We start from the raw sequence: 22,091 nt of genomic DNA on the forward strand, positions 1-22,091 counted from the left end.
GAGTCGGCAGTCAGGGTCGGCCGGTGCTTTGCTGTGATTGATTGAATCATAGTCGGGAGTCCGCGAGTCAGTAGTCGAGTCGGAGTCGGGAGTCTGTAGTCTGATGCGGGCTTTAAGCGTTTACGGATTGTTCTCTGCCATCAGCCTTAGGCTGATGGCAGGACAACTATCCGTAAGAGCTTAAGACTGACGTAGCCGTAGACTTAAGGTAAGGCAGAGAAAAACGTAAGCCGTAGAACACGTGTTCCTTACGGCTTACGTTTTTCTCTGCCTTACCTTAACCCAGTGAGAAATGATTCGTCGATCGACGTCGAAACGACACCGAATCGACATCGACGCCGTCGAATTGACGTCGATTCGACATCGTTTCGACGTCGATCGACGGATCATTTCTCACTGGGAAGTCTACGGCTATACGTCAGTCTTAAGCTTACGGATAGTTGTCTGCCATCAGCCTTACTTCGACTACGTGACGAGAGGAAGACGGTAGGGGGGGGGGGGGGGGGTGCACGGGACCGGCGCCTGCATTCCCGCAATTCCGGGGTGCGTAATCGCGTTTCTCGGAATGATCGCCGCCTCTCGTTGCGGCGAACCGATCACGATACGTCGTAACAAACGCGTAGACACGTACAAGAATCGGACGCATCCGCGAGAGCCGTGCAAAAAAAACATGGCGTTGCTCCGTCGATCGATCTATTCGATCGAAGGAATCTCGCGACACTCGCGTCCTGCTGGGCCGCCGTTGCGACGAACGCCGTCCTCTCGCCGCGCGGTTCGCCACGATCGGGTCAATCGCGGCCGCACTCACTTACCAAACGTCTCGCGAGACTCGTTTAAGCCGCCTCCGATCCGCCCGGCATCCACGAACTCCGCGACGCGACGCTACCTCCGATTCCTGGAAATTTTGAAAGCGTCTCCGGGTAATTTCCATACACGACACGACGCGAGTCGGTTCGCGACTAATTGCGACGGACCGCGTGAATACGCGCGATCGAGAGCTGGTGTTGAAGACGCGATCGAGAGCCGGTGTTGCACGCGCGTAAATTTTGCGTAATTAATGCCGATGACAAATGCTCGTATTATTAATAAACGGTCGGCACATCGGATCCTCTTGCGCTTCATTTCATCTGACTTGATCCCTGCAGTCAGTGTAATAGTAAGCGAATTTCATTTGTTTCGGCGGGACATTCAAAATGCGACGCTAGACGCATCCGCGACTAATTGTGAGAAATAATTATAATTATTACAACAAAACAAGAATATAAATCGCGCGAAATATTCGATTAAATTATTATAAAAGTATGCGTGATTTAACTTCATTCTCTTCACTTATTAATTAAAAATTAAAATTTCGTCAGTTCTGTACGAAGTTGCAATTATCTGATAAGATTCGATATAAAATTAATCCAACGCGTAAGCTGCATAAAAACGATCAATGATAAAATATTAAGTGACGGAAAATGCATTAGAATGTTTTAATTAAAAGTATTGTTTATGACCACTTGCAGGATTAACTTGGTAAATACTTAATAATTTAAGAAAAAAAATCCTTTCTCGTCTCGAGATATTAATACGAAGATTATACTATAAGAATACACGGATACCAAGTATTATTATAATTATACTATTATATAACTATTTAAAAGGTACAATACTATTATAATATAAAGACCAAATTAGTATATTAGAATTTGGCGCTTATTATACGATGCCTTTTTATCCGCGGAGACTTATATTTGACATTAACTTGATTGTTATTGATACACAGGATATATTCCTGGCTTCAACAGCAGTTTCGGCCTGTCCTTCATGAAAGCCGTAGAAGCCGGTGCCAAAGAGTGGCACGAGGCGCAAATGAAGCTGAGAGCGCAACGGGACGCGATGAGGGCGCACGCTGAGCGGACAGATCCGAGAAATCTTCTATCCCGAGCGAGGGCGGATAATGTGGACATCGAGATCGATCACGGTCATGGCAAAGACAGAAGGACCTACGGTACTTTGCACGCTCCATTGCTCGTTAATCACTTCCGTTCAATCGTTTCTTTTGTTATAAATGCTAAAATAAAAGATATAAAATTAAAAGCAATGTACATTATAGAGATTAACAAAGATTCATCCCAGACTCAATGCAGAGATGAAATTCTCTCGTGACAAGAACACCCCGATTATGATTGACTGAAAAAATTCAAGTTCTACCGAGGTCCGAAGCCGAAGTTAAAAAGTAACAACTATTGTGCGTTATTATTGTCGTTGCAGATTATCATGTCTCCCCAGAAAGACTGCCGATCGTCGGTTACACGGGCCACATTCCGGGAGCGAGAGGAGAGGTCGCGCTTTCCAAGGGGTACGCTCAAGCCGCCCGGAAAGGATTAGAAGGTGTCCACCGGGATCGTGAAGAGAGGCTCAGCAGGACCAAGGATATGGATGCTGTTCAGCGAGTCCTCGACAATGCGTATCTCGACGAAACGGGACACACGCGTGCATAATTCGACGTGGGAATATGTTTTCTAACTGCAGCATACAGAACGAGACAAAAATGCATTCAGAGAGGAGGAAACCTGCGAAAAAGAAACAGTTGAAAATAACAAATACAACAGAACAAGTATTATAAGAATAATACAGGATTATTTCCAAACATTGATATACAAGTTCCGAAATTTCGCCAGATTTTGCTGTACTTAAAGTGTTCCGAACGTTCCGTCTTTATTTAGCAAATATTTGGTGCCTTTTCTCTGGCAGTACCGAAAGTAGTAAATAAATATGAAAGATTTATATTAGGGAATAATCTAGTTGCAAAATTATTTACGTCTGAATCAAGAAAATTACTCCAAAAAAATGAGGATTATTTTTTGTACTCCAGTATCTCGAGCGGTACGTAATAGATTTTGCCGTGTCTTCTAATTTTCAGACGTAAATAATTTTCAATGGACTATTCGAGTGTAGAGAAAAATAATATAGCATTATTAAAACATGTATTCCTACATGAGATAGTAAGTTTATTAATTTTTGAAGATGTATGTATTGAAATGTATTGAATATGAGACTCTTAAACCAAGGAGCTCTCCTTAACTAGTCTTCAGAAAGAAGTGTGACAATCGAGAAACAAACTAGATTGTTATTTAGCGAACAGCTACATGACTCCTTAAACGTATTTATTCCAATATTTGTCCATGTAGAAATAAATTTACCGCAGAAATAAATCTACAAAATATGTGAATTACTCCAAATGCTTTGAGCTTCCAATGTTCAATAGGTTTCTGCACATACATGCACTACGTATTGTATATGTACACGACCGTCTCACATCCAACACATGGAAAGAATAACATTTTTGAGAATATTTCTGCTGGGAAATATTTTCAAAGAAATAGAGACAATATATTGATGTATACGCTAGTTCCATTTCGGATAAGTTAAAGAAGGACGTACGTCTGAACTTTAGAATTTGCGAAATGGATTGTAGCCGATGTACATACATGGCAAGCAACATTCTATAAAGCGCATGATACTTATTAGTAAAATTTTATTTGCTAAAATATAACTATATGATCTTTGCTTGTGTAAATACAAGGTGAATATTAAACTTCCGTCCTGTTTCATAGAGTAATTAACAGTATAAAAATGTATATATATATATATATATATATATATATATAAAATGGTATACAACTTTTATATCATTAGTGAAATAATTACAATGATACATAGAAAATAAATATTTGCAATAGTATCGTACGATTTGGTGTACACTCGGTATTATAATTATTTCCTGGGCCCCAACGATTACCTTCCGCGCTGTGGCAGCCTACTCATTCTTTCCATTTCCAATTGCACAGTTTTCTTCCAGCATTCTGCATCCAGCGACGTTTGTCCGTGAGACAAGGCCATCAATCTTGCGAAAACCATCAATGCGTGTAGATTGTCTGCATCTATATTCTTGTTTGCACTGCGCATCTTCACAAAATCGTCTTGGATAATCTGAACATACAAATATATAATATATATATTTTTCTTTTCAAAAAGCAAAAGCACTAAAGTAAACTCGGTGAACACATTAATGTCGAAAGTCAAGAAAACATGACATACTTTTGTGATTTCTTCGTTAAAAACAAATTCCGTGTGCCTCAAAGCCTCTATGTACTGACGAATATTCGTCAAGCGATTCTCATCTTCCAAATATTGATGAGCAGCTTTAACTACCTGACTGTATAAATTTTCCGAGTCCGCATCGACATTTAAAATAATTTGCATGGGACACTATAAATGAACACTTCACTAATTAATATTCACAAAGTAAAGATATTTTATGCTGCAAATGAATACTCACAGGAATGAACGATTTTACATCAGAAAAGATTAGAATTGGAATGTCCTTTTCATATTCTATTGTGTAATATTTGAAGTCGTACGTCAGTTTTTGAAACATAAGTAGATCCGAAAGAGCTTTATAGTTTTCCTTGCCAGTTGCAGTAAGTGTACCAGTGGTTAAGCTCGTCTCGTCCAACACAAGATGCGTATTGTTGCTTAGCTGAAGAATTCCACTTGTCAGTCTGTTACATTCGTAATCCTTCCTAGAAACAATCTCGAATGTATTCATTGACATACGTGCATTCGACGAGATACGCTTACTTCGGGATCAAAGACAGTTCATTAAAATTTTCCAAAGTCATCTCCAAAAAGTGGCTTTTCTGTACGAGTAATGTCAGAAAGTTATAAAACTCCTTCGGGAAGGTCTTGAGTTTACTCGCTGGAAAATTTGTTATGTTCAACGGAAATGTACCGAGGCAAAAATAATCTCTCCTCATGTATCTAAAAATATTACAAAAGATAATATATGTGTATATATATATATATATACATATGTATATATTGCCGAAGTGATACGCACAGGTGTACATTTCTACATGTATTAAGAAAGAATCAACACTTACATTGTAGAAAGCAGGTGACATATCAGGTAATCCGCAGCTAAATTATCTCCAAACAGCAATTGACTCAACACTATGTGCAAATCACTCCTGATGAGCTGCGCCTTAGACATAATTTCCGGAGCGTTTACAATTTTTGGTATTGTGAACTCAATTATCTTTACCGCGTGTAACCGCGGCACCAAGGAGGCCGGTGGATTATGAGTATGTATTTCGGCCTCGTTCATCTCGTCGTCTGAACCGTGAATTGTACTCAATGCTGGATCCAACGATATAAATCCTATCACATCGATCACCTGGTTCAGTTTTAAGATGGTCCCGTCGTAAACCTGAAAAGTGCGCATTAAGCACCAAGTGAGAAAGAAACCTCAGTTACGCAAACGTTTCTGCAAATACATTTTCTATGTATAATTTACCTTTATTATACAAGCTTTTCCCCCATCGATCGGGATCGGAAAGTTCAATATGTGATCCTCTGACAACACATTTTCAACTTTCGTACTACAATGAGCATCGCTCATGTCCACGTCATTGTTGTCCGCCGAGACTTTCTCCTTTTTCGTAACAGGTTCCGAGCAGTCCATCTCCTCCGAGTCGTTATCCAAACTCCTTTTACCGACGCTACTACTGCATGCCGCTGCATCAGGCGGCCGGGTATTCGTGCTCTTTTCCTTCGCCCAGTCGTTCAACCCGGGTACAGAGATTACAATGTAAGTTTGCCTCTCCGAGTTTTCATTCTTGTTCGAGTACAACGCTATCTCTTCGTGTGGCTGCAACCAAAACAAAAATTAATAAACGCAACGGCACAAGAACGCTCGGTATTTCATCTCCGCGATAATGTTTGCAGTATTATACATGAGATGAGCTGTTCTCATAGCATCCCACACCTGAACTGCACACTATTTTTAATATAGACTCTCCGCTTCGTATCCACCGCTCATGTGGTCAGCAGGAATACTACATATTTAGCGAGTCAAGTAAGACGGTTTCAAGGTATGAAAAAAAAACGAAAAGAAAGACAATTTACCAGACATCGAGCCGTGTCCGCGTACATGCCGCATCTAACGTCACTCTCGCCAGTATCCGTGTTCTTCACCTCGTATTTCTTGAAGTAATACTCAGGGTTGTACATATCCTGGATCATCCCTCGGAATCTGACCAACTGTTTGTCTCTGATGTCGTGCAACCGAGTGTCGTTCAACAAAGGTATTTCCGTCAGTACGTCTGAGCCTTCTAGAATCTGCTGGCAGTTTGACTGATTCGCGACATAGTACTCCGGCGTCCAATCCCTCACTTCGATCGCTGGAATGAGAGAAGGCATGAAATACAGCGGAACAAAGGGACTTCCTCGATGCTGCGTAACGCAGTTTACAAGATTTCTTGCACATTCTAGTTCACCAGGTTTATTGCACCTTGCATCTCCCTTTCTGCCATGCAAAAAGACAACCTAAGGCCCGGTTGCATCAACGTTGCTGAACTTCAAGCTCAGCTTAATTCATCCCTTGTGTCTTTCCAACTGGTCCCTTAGGCCCAGTTTCACCAAACGTCGCTTAACTTTAAGCTTAGTTTAATTCGTTCTTTGTCTCTCTCCAACTGTCACTTTTGAAAGAGACAAACGTGAATTAAACTGAGATTAAAGTTAAGTGCCGTTTGATGAAACCGGACCTAAGAGACAATGACTTAAACTAAGCTTAAGGCCCGGTCTACAATGAGTTGCTAGTCGTTGGTCAAAAGTCAGAACTATATGTTGGTCCTTTTCCTTTCTGGGTGGAAGAAAGAGGACCGACATACAGTTTTGACTTCTAACAACTCAGATTGCTCTCCAGCAACATATACACAGACGACTCTGTGTAACACAATGAATCGTTTTAGCTCTGTTGTTTGCCGTTGCTAGACAAGGATGAGATAAATCTCTGTTAGACTGCGTCAATCTGTGTCTCTTGCTGGAAAGCACCCTCCTTGTAGACCAGGCCTAAAGTTGAGCGACGTTGGTGAAGCTGGGCCTGAATATGCATTGATCTTATGTCAAGTATCCAAGGTGTAACGAGACACGCGACCAAGGTAAATCGACCACGACGCATCAAGTCTCGCCCACGTGCGAAACACGGATATACGTACATGTCATTTCGAAGGCACGTGCCACCCCAACGTAGTTGCCAAGTCTGATCAATAAAGATGAGCTGGTAGGTTTGCAAAACAAGACAGCTCTATCTCTCTCCGCTCTGCTTCTTCTTTGGATTTGGCTCCAGTCCTCGCTCAAGGGACGATTTTCGCTCTGCCGAGGTCAGCAAAATTTGGCGGCAAAACGTAAAACGTCGGCGCGGAGGCACCTCACTCGCGAGCGTAGCTCCAGGCGGCGCTGAGGGTCCGTGTTTCTTTTATCACAAGAGGGCAGCTGTATCCCAGGTGGAGTCTTTATTATGTGATCGCAGGTACGGCGCAAGATTGCGAGAGCCGAGACGATGGCGTACGATTTAAAGAACGAGGAGGACGTGAAGGAGTACCTGAAGAACCTTCACATAGAGTACCAGTTCGGTTGCCACAGCGAAAAGAAGCCGCAGGGTGAGTGAGGCCTTTTTAGGACCTAACCTCTCGACTCGGAGTACTGACGCTTTCGCTTTGGGAACAGTGTGCCACTTGTTGGGCGACTATTACGAGGCGGTCAACTCGGAGCCGGAGAAGGCCGCGTCGTTGTACAAGATGAACTGCGATCGGTACAACTACGGCAGGAGCTGCGCGAAATTCGGCGATTTCAAAGTGACCGGTGAGTCCGCCGAGAGAAGCGCGAGGCGCTCCAACACACTCGCAAACACTCGCGACGTTAGTTGCGGCGTGTCCGCGGTAGATGTCGGGAATGTCCGTCGTGGCGCAGAATTTGAATTGTTGAATCACGAAGGGCAGTATAGTAATACCCTTTGTTTCGTAATTCTTTTAAATTATAAGAATTGAGCACGGCGATGATCGAATCACAGAACCAAACCGCAAAAGTATTAAAATCGGGAAGCTGCGGGCTCGTCGCTTTATTGGCTGACCGGAGTCTTAATGTTACTGTACGTTAAACTCGAAACTATTTCAAAAAGCTGTACAGCTATTTTATTGACTGGGCGGGATTTTACTATCGGAATAGTCCGGTCAGCCAATAAAGCGACGAGCCCGCAGCTTCCCGATTTTAATTTCCATATATGTATTATACTTTTGCGGTTTGGTTCTGTGATTCGATCATCGCCGTGCTCAATTCTTATAATTTAAAAGAATTACGAAACAAAGGTATTTCGTCTTTATGTAATTTTCAAAAACATAACATTCTCTCGAGATCGCACTTAACATTTTAGACGTAAGCTCAAACTATGAACGTCTGAGTGTAATTATTTTCTATTCATCATAACGTTCTTCACTTGCACAGGTAAAGGCTGCAAGAAGGACATACCGACAGCGTACAAGTACATGTCGAAGGGCTGCGAGCTCGACGATGAATACGGATGTCTGCACGCTGGTGTCCTAGCGACGTCCAAGAACGACGTCGGAGAGAAGGATAGGGCCACCCAGGTCCAGGTGGGTGCCAGGTACCTGAGAAAGGCCTGCGACATGTTCAACTCGCCGAAGGCCTGCTTCTACCTAGCGGGCATCTACCTGAGCGGCTACGAGGGCATCGAGAAGAACTACAAAGAGGCGTACAAGCTGTCGTTGAAGAGCTGCGAGCACGGCAACCCGTATGCCTGCGCGAACCTGTCGCAGATGCACGCGCGCGGAGAAGGCGCCCAGAAGAATCCCGAGCTCGCCGCGACCTTCAAGAAACGCGCTATAGAACTGCACAACGAGCTGAAACAAGTGCGGCCGGAATTGAAGTTTCATCAGGGCGTGAATCCATAACGCTCGGCTACGCGACGTGGCTCCTGGACGCTCGCAGGCGGCCAAATATCTATTTATTTCAATACGGCGCGCGTCAATTTTGCCAATAATTTTCAACGGTCGAACCCCTTAAGTCGCAATCAAGATGTAGTCGATTTTTCTTTACACAGTTCTGTGAAACAGAAAGAACATCGAACTTTTCTTGTATGTTCAACTGATCATGTTGGATTACTCTAAATTGTCACGATTTATATGTTTATGATTTTTAACGTAATTTAATAAAGAGTGAGAACAAGATCGGCCCCATTTTTTTTCGTATTCGATTTTGGTCACAGAGTAGGTACCAAACGAAAGGTCTCGTCAAGATAATCGCAGATATGTCAGTCTCAGAGTGTACCTATTTAATGTTCCAGATCGGGCTTCAAAAATTCCTAGGACGTAAAAGCGATGAAGCCGTCTGGACAGACACCATTTGTTTGGAATGGAATGGAACCTTCGGAGCCCGATATTTCTGAAACATTAAATAGGTACACTCTGAGACTGACATATCTGTAATCAGCTTGACGAGACCCTTCGTTTGGTACCTACTTTGTGACCAAAACCGAATGCGAAAAAAATGGGGCCATTTGCCTATGGACACTTGTTCTCACTCTTTATATAATAGTAGACTGGATGATTGGAAGAGAACAATTATGGTACTCTTTGTAATCGATAATTTGTTATTCATTATTCTCGGCACGATCGTCGATCTAATCTTAAATATGTCTAGCGTGAATTGTTAACTTATTCTATAGTACAAATATACTATATAATTGTTTTACGATTATCCCATTTAGTCACGCTATCCCTCATTGTGTTGTTCTGCGAATTGAATGTGCGCAAATGAATGTGCACTTCAAGAGTCGCGCTGTAGAACATGATTCTGTTTTGCGAAAGATACAAACAATTTCAGAATTCTGTAAGATTTGCGCCCTGTAACTTTGTAACTCTAGCTCTTTCTTCCTCTCGCTACGGTATTAGTAGCTTCTAGAGACGTCACAACGTTACAGAACACTTTTACTGAGTAGAATTCTTAATCTATTATAAAATTTATTAGACTCAATCTATCGGAAAAGACCTTTTGTTCTATTATAGACGCAGTAACTTTAATGAAACGCTGAACATCTCTGTGTCCGACTACTAAACATGCTTTAACACTACCAAGCTTGCCGTTCTAAGTCTGTAACTCCGTTAGAAAGTGAACATTATATTATATATGACACAGTCATGAAGAGTCCTCAGGCTTTGTGTGCAAAGCCGAGGTATCGCGAAACTCAAGCTGATTGCCAGCGTGTATCTATGATTGAAGCATCCGGATAAAACGTAACTGGGTGTCCTCGACTAACAACGTAAGGATGAAGCCACGGGTCTCTCTCCTCCTCCCTCCCTCTGTTATCGATTGTCTCGTCTCTCACACTCTCACTTTTTCAATTCCCCACCGCTTTTCGTATCTCCCTCTCTTCGTGTCCGCCGCGTTCGCCCGTCGGCTATTGTCCGCAGCAGTCTTTAAAAAGCCTTCTCCGTGGCTCTCACTCATCAACGGCACGATCATGCAACACTACTTGTTGGTTTCTCGCGCTCGGCTGGCGGCCGCCGTCTTCCTCGCGCTCGTCTCGCACGGCGTTCTGGTAAGCGTGAATCTCAAAACTCGGCACTCCTCGCGAGATAAATTAACGTGTCCCTTTTCATCAAATATTCCCGACGCTCGCAAATCGATAATGAATTTAAGCGAAAGAAATCAAAAGGCGAACTCGGGATCTCGACATTCGATTTGCCTCGCATCAACCGTCAAGGGAAATGGTTTTTTTTAATATGTTTTATAATGTTCCACCATTTCTCGCTCGACTTTTGGCCTAATTGTATCCGTAATTTGTACTTGGCATTCTGAACAATTCTATTAAACGGTGTGATTTTAAACGGTTTACACGTCAATTCTGATGTAGCAATGTAAAGAAACGATTGATATTTTAAATTTTAATTAATTAATCGATTTGTTTAACTTTATAAGAAGAGCTAATATACTAATTGAAAAGAGAACTGGAACAAGAGTAAAATTCAGAAATGTGACTTCCCTCCGCTTTCGAAGACCGCAAAATTCGCAGCTGTGGAAGAGAAGTTCTCTCTATCGACTCTTTTTAATCCGGATTCTTTACAAAGCTCGAGAAGAATCGGAAGAGTTTCGCAGGAATACGTTTAAAAGGCGGCGCGCGATAATTTTACAAATCTGTTCAAGTCCAATGCGCAGTCGGTCGATGGTGAATCGAACAAGACCGTGGTCAACGTGGAGGTCTACTACGAATCGTTGTGCAGTGACAGCATGCGATGGATCGCAAATCAACTCGTGCCGTCGTATCCGCAATTGAAGAATCATATTCACATTACGTTTGTGCCTTACGGTAAGGCAACGGTAAGTAGCTTCGTAACTATGATTTTTATCGCCTCAGCGAGGCGACAGCGAGGCAACGGTTACGTGGAGACACACGAGAGTACTTTGTACCCGCCTTGCCTCAACATTCATCTATTCATTTGTGCGATTCAATATCACAATGTATCTATTAATTTGTCATCCAACAACAGATCGCTCGATATTTGTTCGCTGTAGCTCTTGCATTAGATCTTCGCAGCACAATATATTGGCGCAACCCAGATAGCCAGTGTGAGCACAACTTTCATATTGCTAACAAAAATGTCGGCATCCCGCTATTATGCTGTTGTTTGCTAGCATTTCCCAGACAGCACACATGTCTAAAAGGGGGCATAAAGATATCTTTAAGACACCTTTTAGACGTACATGTCGAAAAGATAACTTAATGACGTCTTAAAGATGTCTTTTAGACATGTGTGCTGTCTGGGTTGATATCGGAAATAAAACATTTGCATGAATCCAGACATTATGCTGGCGTTAAATGATTGGCCAGATGTAATATGTTTTCTCTGTTAGAAAATTAAAGACAATGTGCGTTAACAGTATGCCCATTCGATGTGTTCTCTCTTTAGCTGTGCACTTAGCTACAATATGTTAACATTATGCTAGCTGTACCTTAAGTCTCTCTCAAACATTGAATTCATATTCCTAGTAAAGAGCTAGCATCAGTTGCTCTATTTTATTTCCATTGCTTAAGCATACTGGCTATCCGGGAATATTTGGAAATAATGTAAATCTAGTATTCTTGTTCGCGATGACGTGTATTGATGCGTCAGACGCGCGCCAAAATTCGATCGCTCTCTTAAAACATCATTGTTCTTTCAGGTTTATTTTCCGATTTTGCCGACATGGGCTTCATATAATCATCGAGAATATTCTATCGGTTGGTTGGATGTTTGTGTCGACGACCGACTTACAGTGACTTTGCACGAAGGCCCATGTCAGCAAAAGAGAACTTATTATTATTCTCCTCAAATCCGTTGTCCTTTTACCCGATCACTGCGCGTGCACGTGATCTGTCGTCTCTTCCGCCGATCTCCAGTGAGCCACTCGAACGCTCGTTTAGCTAATATTTAGCCAATGTACTGTGGGAGATTATCTCTTTCACGTCGAGGTGAATTCGGCGAGTCGGATCGACGCGCGTGGATTCGCTTCGTGAGTCGCGCGGCCTTGAAAACGCCAGAACGACTGCCCTCGCCGTGGTCCTCGCCCTCGAGCATGAGGAAAACGTTGCTGTTTTTGACGATTTAAATGCAAATTGACGGCGCGCGTATGTCTGCAGCACTCGCGCGAGAGCGAAACCGGTCCGTGGCAATTCATGTGTCAACACGGGCCCGCCGAGTGCCGTGGGAATAAGGCCCAGGCGTGCGCGATCCACTCCATACAGTCCTCCGAGGCGGCCGAGAATCAACAGACGCTGATGGTCGATCTGGTCAATTGTGCAATGTCCATTGGAGACATGCCGAATGCCTTCTCGCAGGTATAGCTTCGCCTCCGTAATTTCCCGGCCGCGATTAGCCGCGCGTGTGCGATTGCCGCCGCGACGATGCGTGCTTTTACCCGAGTAACGTGTAATTAATCCTCCGTAGGACCTGCACCGATGAGCAAGAGTCGACATTTAACTCGTAACGTCGACCTTTGGCATACTTTCCCGTCGAATTCATGGCACGCGATAGCATGCGCCGCGACGCGTGCCTTTGACGAGACGCCGCTCATCGAGATCATTTTTCACTTTAATTCCATTTAAAAACCGAGCGCTGTTCTCGAAGATCGAAACAAGAGATGTTTTGCCATTTTGAATATAAAATACCATCGAGATGTGATTAAGAGAAACCGAAATTAATTATCTAAAGTATATTTCCCTACGTCGTCGCGGCAAAGGAACGCGGATGATATTTATAATAACATATAAGGTTTCCTGAAGAGCACGCGTCGATGTTTTTAATGAGCTTAAATCATTACTGGAGCTTCGTTTTTTCGTGCGCGCGGAAAGTCATACGTGAAACGTGCAGGAAAGGCGAATTATTTTCCTTAAACGACCGCTGATTTTTAGGATAAACACGTGACGCGGCATTTAATGTTTGCTAGCGCGTGAGATATAATACCGCTGACTCGTTATATTGTTTTCCACGTCACGTCACGTAAACTGCAGAAGTGTGCGATACGCGCAAACATTTCTCGCCGATAATAAATCCGGCCATCTGTCAGGGGTCAAGATAACAAAAGGCGCGTTATGAATGTAATAATAACGCAACTACTGATTTTTAGTGCGCTCATGACGCCGGCCTGAGCGAGGTGACGCGAAAGTCGATCGACGATTGCATTGCGAGCCCGTTGGCGAACGAACTGCTCGCAGTGAACGGCGATAAAACCGCAGCCCTCGAGCCACCTTTGAGATTCGTCCCGACGATAGTGATCAACGGGGTAAGCGTTACGAAGGCTAATTAATTAATCTCGTGCGTAACGACATGTTCCAGGTCGATTTAACTAATGTCATGTCACGATTATCTCACGTGCGCAGGTGTACTCGAAGGAAAATCAGGACGAGGCGCTGAGGAACCTGCCGACACTGATCTGCCGGCATTTAACGGCGGAGGAACAGCCGAGCATCTGCAGCAGCGAGAATTGACGAGGGTTGCGGAGAGAGATTAGGGCCGAGTCGCGCGTTGAAGGTGCGGGGACGGATAATCGCTCGGTCGAAGTAAATGATGTATTTTGTTCGCCTATCTAATATTATATCTAAGTACCTTTTTACAAAAATATATACGATTTGTCAAGTACAACGGACTAATATAAGTATAAAAGGAGTCGTAAAAAGAGAGAAACGGAACAGTGAGATCGCGACGGCGTAGGTTGAACGACGCACTGGTGAACTGCTTCTTCTTTCCCCAAAGGCCTGTGTCCACGATGCTAAAACTTGGTCCAAGTTCTAGAAATGTGTAGCCAATCAGCTATTTAAATTGGCTACACATTTCTTGGAGCTTGGACCAAGTTCTAGCATCGTTGACACAGATCTTATAAAGACATATGTAAACTATGTAAAGAGCAACGCAATTAATTCTTTTCGAGAGAAATTGAGGGATCGCTAGAATTAACTACGAATTGAAGCAACCATTTTGGAGCTCTCCGAGAAACGCGAAATCTGGAGATCGATAGTAAATCTTTTCTTCCAGCGTGAACATTGAACTCGCCAATGAAAGTTTTCACTTGTCACGAGTTGACGCCAGTTGAGGAAAAGATCTTTGATCTATGATCTCCTGAATCGAAGCGAGACGCGTGTTCAACTATGTCGAACGTTCATTCTCTCGTTCGTTCACCGGCGCCCGCGTCAGGGTTGGGACTCCCCGGCTGAAGAGGCTCATCCATCGATGAAGATAGCGTCGTTCAGGCCGCCCAGCTCGTGGAAGTGTCGCTCGATGTCGGCGCCGAGCTCGTGGAAATCCGGCACGTCGTCCTCCGTAAACGCGCGGTATCCTGCAACGAGCAATTTAACGGGCGGTGACTTTGTTCGCTCCCACATTCTCGCCTCCTCGCGTCGCTCGCCCTCTCTTTCACGCGTCTCTCATCTCGTGCGCGCGAGCACGTTTTTATATGCACTTTCACGAAATTACGCGAGGGCTCCTTTGGAAATAGCACGGGTGCGTGGCACGTGGCAATCTGTTTTGTCATCTGTTCTGTCACGCGTACGCGCGTCGCTCGTACGCGAGGCGTACGTCGCGTACGCGGCCGCCCCTTCTTTTCCCCTTCCAAAAAAGTAAGGAATATTATTTTAAGACTCTGTATGGGGTAAAGGCATAAAGGAGTGGGCGGCGAACCTCCTCTGAGATCGGCTATAGAAGACGCGACACTGTCATCATCGGCGCGATACGCGAGCCGCGACAGAAAAAGCCAGCACGCGCCCGCGAGATCCACGCACGCATGCTCGATCCGGCTTAGCTTATGATTTTGCGGAATTGCACACTATTCTTAAAGATACGGTAAAATTCGCGGTAAAATAAAGAGAGAGAGAGAGAATCAAGGAGCATCTTGCATCGTGTCAAATATATTTACGGAAGATGCTACCGTGTGTTTCTTCGGGGAACAATTGGACCTTCTGCTAAGAATATTATGCAAGAGATCAAAAAACATAGCTGAACAAAGATTCCTCGGGGTACATTGCTTTTTCAGTTATCAGAGATTATACAAGACTCGATATTGATTTAAATAATTCCACGACATTGATCTATTTCGCAAATGCTATTTTTGCAAAGAGAAACTGTAATAAATCTCGTAAAACTGGAAAACAAGGTCTTACTCGATTGCCAAGAAAAGTTAAAGGTCACGCTATATCTTTGGTGCTCTTGCGTAAAAAAGAGCTATGTATATAATGCAAGCAGTCGAAATAAGTAGCAAGTTGAAGTGTCTCTTATCGCATTTCGACCAGATTTTCCTATATCGAAAGTCGACTGAAGGAATGGAGATCATAAAATGAGAGCCATATGTCGTCACGACGATGAACCGATTTCAACTAATCCAAAAAGTTGCTCGAAACGAAATTGTTAATTCGCAACAAGTATCGTGAGATCTTTTAAAAATATTCTGTGAGAAAAATGGAATATATCGTGCAGAAAAATTTAAACAATTAAAATAATTCCGACAATTATTAAGTGCACTCGCCACATTTTGACGAGCTTCGCGAGTCATGCTACTAACTTCACGGTACTAAACCCTTAAATTTATAACATTCGCTAACAGTTTGATCGACTGAAATCGTCCATATTGAATATATCCATTACCTGTGTTCTCGTTCTGTGCATTGGTGATGTCGTTGATGAGAAGATGACGAACCGACTCGATCGGCACGTATTCCTGCTGATTGTCGTCGAAGTTCAGGGAGATTCTATTCAACTGGCACGCATTGTTCGACGATGTGTTTTCCTCTTTGATACAAGCTTTAGACAATTTGTACGGCGAATGATTCGTTTCCACGTTGAAGATGCAGGCGTCTTGGCCTCCTCGGTGAGGAATTGTCGAGCTTATCTTGTGTCCATTTCCTATCACGTTACTCGTTGATATCTTCTCCGACGATAACAAACTGGACAGAGTGCTTGAATTTTCCGTATGATTCTTCAGGTGCTTTCTAAGGCTCGATGGATCGGTGTAACGTTTGCCGCAACCGCTTATTTGGCAAGCGTATGGTTTCTAGAAAAGGAAAAAGCCATCATCAAAATTATCTTCTTACCGAAGAAAATCGTCGAATCTACGGAGTTTATACTAATTTTTTAGGGTATTAATAAGCCCCCTCCCCCCTCCACAACACGTTTCACAACAATTTATATCAGTACAACTTATCGAATAACATCATATCGAACCAACGAGATTAGCTGCTGACGAGAGATTCTAGAAAAGAAACTTCAATTGCCATTTACGCATTTATTGAATACGTGAAAAATAAGGAAGATATAGTACTCTGTCGTAATGGGTTCTCTGGTGTTTGGCCCGATCGCTGCTGTTGCTAAACGCCTTTGAGCATCCATTGTGTTGACACGCGTATGGCCTTTCGCCCGTGTGCGATCTCTGGTGTATCTTCAAGTTTTCCAAACGACTAAAAGCCTTCTTACAGCCGGCAAACTGAAACAAAAATCAACAGTCAGGAATTAGCGCCGGTAGACAATTTGTAGAAAACAAAGCTTGGCGAACAGAAAAGATGGACAGTATCGATACAATTTGAAACAATAGAAACCAATGGATCAGTTTGTGAAACTTTCAATTGTTACTTGTGAGGCTCTACTTGGCGCAAAAACGCGCCTTACCTGAGGCCGACAAGAAAATGATAATAAAAATGGTCCAACCGATTAATTCCGGAAAACAACTGGATAAAAAAATCTATCATTAAGGAAATCTCCTTTCCTTAATGAATTTACACACAAATGACTCGATAAAGTGACCGATGAGATAGTGAAAAGGGCTGAAACCGGGGGGGGGCCGCAAGGCGCGCTGAAGTTTAAAGTCGCCGAGAGGGAACAGACGAGGAGACACTAACCGGACATTTGTTCGGCTTTTCTTGCGTGTGCACCCGCATGTGGATGAGCAGCTTGTACCTCGCGTTGAACGGTCGCGCGCGCGGACATCCTTGCCACAGGCAGGCGAACTCGTCCTCGCGGCTCGTCGCCGTCGCGACGGGGAAGCCGTCCCCGGTCTCCTTGCCGTCGCGCTCCTTGTCCCGCTGAGTCCGCCTGCCGTGGCCGTGCGCGCCCGCCGCGGACGACTCCACGTGCCGCCTCTCGATGTGCCGCACCAGGCCCTCCTGCTCCGCGAACGCACATCCACAGTCGATCCAGCGGCACTGATAAGCCGACGCGAGGCTATCGTCCACCGGTCTCGCGCAATCTGCAACGTGACGTACGCACGCGAAACGTAAACACGCGCAACTGGAGCAGAAATTGCGTGCGCGCAGGAGATTGCCACGAGTATCCCGATCGTCTGGCATATCTGACGGCGCTAAAAATGCCGGAGACTCCATTGTACTCTCGCTCGGATGCCGGAAGTACTCGGGGCTCTTGGATACCGATATTAAAGACGCCGGAAACACCCCCGGGTTGCTCGTTTTAACTTAGCCGAGGCGCTCCTTTTATTAATCTGACAGAATTAATGCAACTCTGACGAAACAATCATAAACTCTGACGAAATGTGAGAGCGTGAAAGAGTCTCTGAAATGAATGGGAACGGTGCGCCGAGTGCTTACCGTAAGACTTGTCGTTCTTCTCGATCTCGGTGGCCTTCGACCCGGCGACGCGTCGGCCGTTCCCGAGCAGCAGACCCTCGTTCCGCGGCAGTATCACCTGATTGCCGAAGCTGTCCGTCGCGCCGACAAGCTCACCGGCGAGACTGACCGTCGGCGGGTCCTGCTGGGAGGAGACGAGGTGCCCGACCGCGTAATACGGCGGATCGAAGCTCTGGGACGGCTGCTGCTGATCGTCGCTCGCGAAACAGGTCGCCGACGACGAATCCATCGCGCTTATCAGCGACGTCGGGTCGCCCCTGATCAGACTGAGGTCGAACTCGTCGGCGACCGGCGGGTTGTAGTTCTGAACCGCGATTTCGTTCTGGATGCTCATCAATAACGACACCACGTCCTCCTGGCAGTTCGGGTAGTCCTGATACTCCCCCTGCGACTCCGCTCCGTATTCCGGATAGATCGTGTTGCAGAACGTGCGCGAGAAGGAGAAGGCCGAGCCCATCGAGGGTAACTTCCGGCAGTCCAATTTGTCCTCATGACTCGTCGCCGTCGCCGTCGTCGTCGTCGTCGTCTTCGTCGTCGCTGTCACCGCGCTGCTCCAGACTGGCGTTGTTGCCTCGCTGCCGGTGCTATCACCCGGCGAACCACCGCCGTCCGAGGGATACTGAAAGACGACGGGCACTTGGTCCCAGTCGAGATAGTCACGCGGATCCGCGTCGGTTCCCAGCGGGGAGAAGAGGACGCCGTTGTCCGCCGCCGGCGAGGTCGCCCAGCAGTGCGGCTGGCCGAAGTCGACGTCCATGCCGGCCATCATCGTCATAGACATCAGATCGGGTAGGGAGCCGTCGTCGACCACGTCGTCTAACTCGAGAGCGGACGCCGGGCGTCGCACGTCGTCCTCCTCGCTCCTCCCGCCGTGGTAATCCTCGAGGTGCATCTCTCCCTCCGCCTCCGCCTCCTCCTCTTCCTCCGTCGTCGTCCTCGTCGGTCCGAGCTCGTCGCCGCCGGCAGCCTGCCGTGTCAATCATAGCGATATGTGCGTTTAGTTGCGGCACGCCGATGGGCGAATTGCGAAATCCGCGCGCGGATTTTGTAACGCCGCGCGAGACGCGCGCGCGGATTGAGTAAGCGAGCGCGGCCGGGCGCGCTTTTCAGCGTCTTATCCGACACCGTGCACTTTGTGCCCGAGCGACCGTTATCGCGGGGCTCTCGTCACCGCGTAAAGGCGCGAAGAGATAACGCGGCGGAGCCTCCGGGAATATCAGCGGATGACGATGATAATGGAGCGAAATTCGCGACGATCGACATCGCGCCGTTGACGCATTGTCGAGCGGTTCCGCGCCGGGGTTGCCCTCAAGATCCCTTCGCGGGTCCGACAGGAGGTTCGCCCGACTCGCTTCCGCGAAGCGGGCAGTCGCGCAGCCACGATCTAACTTGATAATATCGTGCGCGCGTTTACAAAATTCTCAAGAGTGAGAGATACAACGAAGCGAGGAACGTACATACAGCCGATTGTGATTTATCGGTGCGCCAGATAATAATTGGATGCAGTTATGCAATGAGGAGCCGGGCGCTATCTTCGTGATTTTTAATTCCGTATTGCAAGGTGATACGTGGGCAGATTTTCTAAAACCTATGGAATTACATTCGAGGAGGATCACAACTCGGTCGTTATATTTGAGACGACAGCAGACCCAGAATATTGCTTTTAACGTTTCGTGAAATTTGCTTAAACGGAAAGGCAACGTTTCGGAGTTGGCTCCGCGTTGCAGACCTGCATCCAATTATGCGCGTTCGTACGTGCAGTACGGCGCATTAACTCGGTTCGGGTAATAATTAGGGATGGACAAAAATTACTTGATCAGTTAAACGTAAATGCTTCTTAACAACGCGACCCGAAGCGAATTAATGCACCGCAACTGTACGGGATACCGATAAATATATTTAAAAAAAAAGAATGAAGTAAGATCCTCCGGGGATGAAGTCTGTTTCGGTTAAATCCACAAGTGGAACTTGGAGTACTTACGTACACACTTTTGTACGTTACATCGCAACCGTAAGGTCGCGGCTGCGATCGTCTAACGTCTCTGTCGACGTGAGAAGCACACCTCTCGCAATCGCGACCGACAGGAGCGACTACTCGCTTTCAACCAGCCGCACAAGTCGAAACAACGTCGCACCTGCCTGTCCCGATCGCGATCTCTAGAAAATCAACTGTCCCGAAACGGAGGCCACCCCTTCAATCCAGCGCAATCACCAGAGAAAAATGAGGTGCGATCGTAGGAACACAGTAACGAGATCGCCAATTTTTTTTTCTCTCAGAAACGTGTCGGAGTCACCGCCGGATTTTTCGCGGATAGCGCGCTACAATCCCGCACGTCCCCTCGGCCCATCGCCGCGGGACCAGGGAGACGCCCGATCGCGGCCTCACTTCTCTCCGGGAAGAGGAAGAGTCGGAGATATTCTCGAAATTCCAGAGTAACGAGTCGGAGAAACGGCTTACTTCGGTATCAACGTATCAACGTGTACACGATGATCGGCGGCCCGCTTATCGCGCCGGCCTTTTCCTCTCGCCCTCCCTCTCTAGCTGTCTATCTATCTTCCTCGTCGTGGCACGCGCGCGATAACGATCGCGAGAAACAAGAATCGTGGTGGCGTGGAGCAGCGCCGGGTCTCTCTTCCCGCGGAAGCCGATGTAGCGAGAAGATCGGCGCTTTCGCACCACCCGTTCGCGCGTCTCGTTAAAGACTATCAGCCGCGAGACGATTCTCTCCTCCGTCGGAGGAACCTCTCGGAGAGCCGAGAGAGGATCTCCCACCTCCTCCTCCTCTAATAAAGGGCCCTTCGGGATCGTGCTCCTCTTCTTGGAAAGCGGAGGGCGGAAGGGCGCGCGAAGGGAACGTCGCGCCGCCCACTCGCGTGGCTGCATCGAGCCCCCTCCTGCGCTTCATCGCGGTGCAACGCGGTCGCAACCGCCGCCGCCGCCGCACTTGTCGCGGGGGTACGCGGTTTTCCCTTCGCGGGGACCCCCGGGGGTGGCGGGTCGCGACCGAACATCTGCCAAGGCGCGTAAATACGCGCGTTCGCCGACCCCGCGTCGCCTCGACCGTCTTTTCCACGCGCGGGCCATTCATGATTTCGCCCCCGTGACGCCTAGGGGTCCACTTTGGACGATTCTGTAATATCTCGCACAGCAAAATGAATCAAAAAGGTATCTGGAGGATATCTAAACATCGGACATATGATTGCATAAAAGCTACTTACGAGTCGCTAGGATGTCAGATTCAAATCTTATCCGTAACAAGGCAGGCCGACAATCATTCTGCGATACTGCACAGTTCTCTTATACTTCTCGCGTAAACTGCATGTAAAACATTTACTCCTAGATCTCACTTGATCAGGACCTAAACCAAAGGTCGAAACGCTGTGAAAACGTATTTAATAAATGTGGCCAGCTGAGGTCGATTGAAACTTGAAATTTTAGTCAAATTTAAGCATTAGTAAAATTAGTTTTATAATTTTTTCTTCTATACTTTTCTTCTTTACTTTTCTAAATGTTGTCGCGGGCCGTAGGTTGGCCATGTCTGTTTCAGTCCATTAAAATTTTGTAATATTACCTGTAAATGCAATTTTGATGTAATATGTGTTTAAATTTATCGTAGAAGATTAAAAGTATGTAGCCATATACATTGGTTCTTCATTCAGTAGAACTAAATCCTCACCACACTTTTGCAAACAATAGGATAACATCATCTTTTGCAGTCCAAAATTTCTATTATATTTTTCGTAAATGAGCGAAAATCAAGTATTTCGTTTTCATTTAATCGGCCGGTCTAACATGAATTATAGAATTTTTATTAGGAATTCATAGAGATTTATCGAATGCTCGAAGAATCACTGTTAATTATTACAAGCTCAAGAATATGGGACGTAGGTTCTCGACGTAGGGCCGCGAAGGATGAAATTTCGATCGTGCATTACAAGCGTTAAATTGCTACACGTGATTCATCGCGTCGAAAATTGTTCGAAGGAGCATCCAAGACAAGTGCGTGCGCCGCGCGCAAGAGGGAGAAACGGAGGAGGACGCAGCTCTCGTCGAGCGAAAGGGAAAAGAAGGGAAAGAATGAAAGAG

General features: G+C 45.7%; 4 protein-coding genes across 5 annotated transcripts in view; 2 read left to right on the top strand and 2 right to left on the bottom strand.

The window, feature by feature from the left end:
* The window catches only part of LOC105565522 (UPF0605 protein CG18335-like), a 13,752-nt gene extending 10,535 nt beyond the window's left edge, over positions 1-3,217 (top strand). Inside the window, exons 4-5 of the mRNA XM_012018787.1 lie at positions 1,769-1,993; positions 2,257-3,217. Coding sequence (XP_011874177.1) covers positions 1,769-1,993; positions 2,257-2,486 — 455 coding nt within the window. The 3' untranslated portion in view covers positions 2,487-3,217. The remainder of the gene's footprint in view (positions 1-1,768; positions 1,994-2,256) is intronic.
* LOC105565521 (mini-chromosome maintenance complex-binding protein) lies at positions 3,131-7,121 on the bottom strand. 2 transcript variants are annotated; one of them, XM_012018786.1, is made up of 8 exons: positions 7,047-7,121; positions 6,025-6,230; positions 5,345-5,698; positions 4,932-5,257; positions 4,630-4,809; positions 4,328-4,571; positions 4,087-4,257; positions 3,131-3,978 (listed from the first exon to the last, which is right to left on the bottom strand). In XM_012018786.1, exons 1-8 carry the CDS (start codon positions 7,051-7,053, stop codon positions 3,784-3,786), a joined length of 1,683 nt encoding a protein of 560 aa, XP_011874176.1. In that variant the 5' UTR covers positions 7,054-7,121; the 3' UTR covers positions 3,131-3,783. The 2 variants fall into 2 exon arrangements, with proteins under 2 accessions (XP_011874176.1, XP_011874175.1); XM_012018785.1 differs by having other exon boundaries at positions 5,956-6,230.
* A 187-nt stretch (positions 7,122-7,308) lies between these two features.
* On the top strand, positions 7,309-14,020 carry LOC105565520. The gene is made up of 8 exons (XM_012018784.1): positions 7,309-7,490; positions 7,558-7,692; positions 8,332-8,550; positions 10,320-10,444; positions 11,050-11,223; positions 12,524-12,721; positions 13,510-13,665; positions 13,763-14,020. The coding sequence occupies exons 1-8, from the start codon at positions 7,391-7,393 to the stop codon at positions 13,868-13,870; spliced, it is 1,215 nt and encodes a 404-aa protein (XP_011874174.1). The 5' UTR covers positions 7,309-7,390; the 3' UTR covers positions 13,871-14,020.
* LOC105565518 lies at positions 13,937-20,578 on the bottom strand. Its single transcript, XM_012018782.1, has 5 exons — positions 17,966-20,578; positions 17,264-17,610; positions 16,690-16,851; positions 16,017-16,422; positions 13,937-14,715 (listed from the first exon to the last, which is right to left on the bottom strand). The coding sequence occupies exons 1-5, from the start codon at positions 18,894-18,896 to the stop codon at positions 14,600-14,602; spliced, it is 1,962 nt and encodes a 653-aa protein (XP_011874172.1). The 5' UTR covers positions 18,897-20,578; the 3' UTR covers positions 13,937-14,599.
* Between the last annotated feature and the right edge of the window lie 1,513 nt (positions 20,579-22,091).

This window comes from Vollenhovia emeryi, unplaced genomic scaffold (assembly GCF_000949405.1).
Source record: "Vollenhovia emeryi isolate VEMERY1.0 unplaced genomic scaffold, V.emery_V1.0 DF939151.1, whole genome shotgun sequence".
In the NCBI taxonomy this organism is placed as follows: Eukaryota; Metazoa; Arthropoda; class Insecta; order Hymenoptera; family Formicidae; genus Vollenhovia; species Vollenhovia emeryi.

Coding starts and splice junctions, on each gene's coding strand:
- LOC105565521 (XM_012018785.1), bottom strand. Junction 4,810..4,931: donor TGTCACCTGCTTTCTACAAT/GTAAGTGTTGAT, acceptor TAATATTTTTAG/ATACATGAGGAGAGATTATT. Junction 4,258..4,327: donor ATGTAAAATCGTTCATTCCT/GTGAGTATTCAT, acceptor GTTCATTTATAG/TGTCCCATGCAAATTATTTT.
- LOC105565520 (XM_012018784.1), top strand. CDS start 7,391: ATGGCGTACGATTTAAAGAACGAGGAGGACGTGAAGGAGTACCTGAAG. Junction 10,445..11,049: donor TCGTCTCGCACGGCGTTCTG/GTAAGCGTGAAT, acceptor AATCTGTTCAAG/TCCAATGCGCAGTCGGTCGA. Junction 12,722..13,509: donor TGCCGAATGCCTTCTCGCAG/GTATAGCTTCGC, acceptor ACTGATTTTTAG/TGCGCTCATGACGCCGGCCT.
- LOC105565518 (XM_012018782.1), bottom strand. CDS start 18,896: ATGCACCTCGAGGATTACCACGGCGGGAGGAGCGAGGAGGACGACGTG. Junction 17,611..17,965: donor GAAGAACGACAAGTCTTACG/GTAAGCACTCGG, acceptor GTCACGTTGCAG/ATTGCGCGAGACCGGTGGAC. Junction 16,423..16,689: donor AGAGAACCCATTACGACAGA/GTACTATATCTT, acceptor TTCCTTTTCTAG/AAACCATACGCTTGCCAAAT.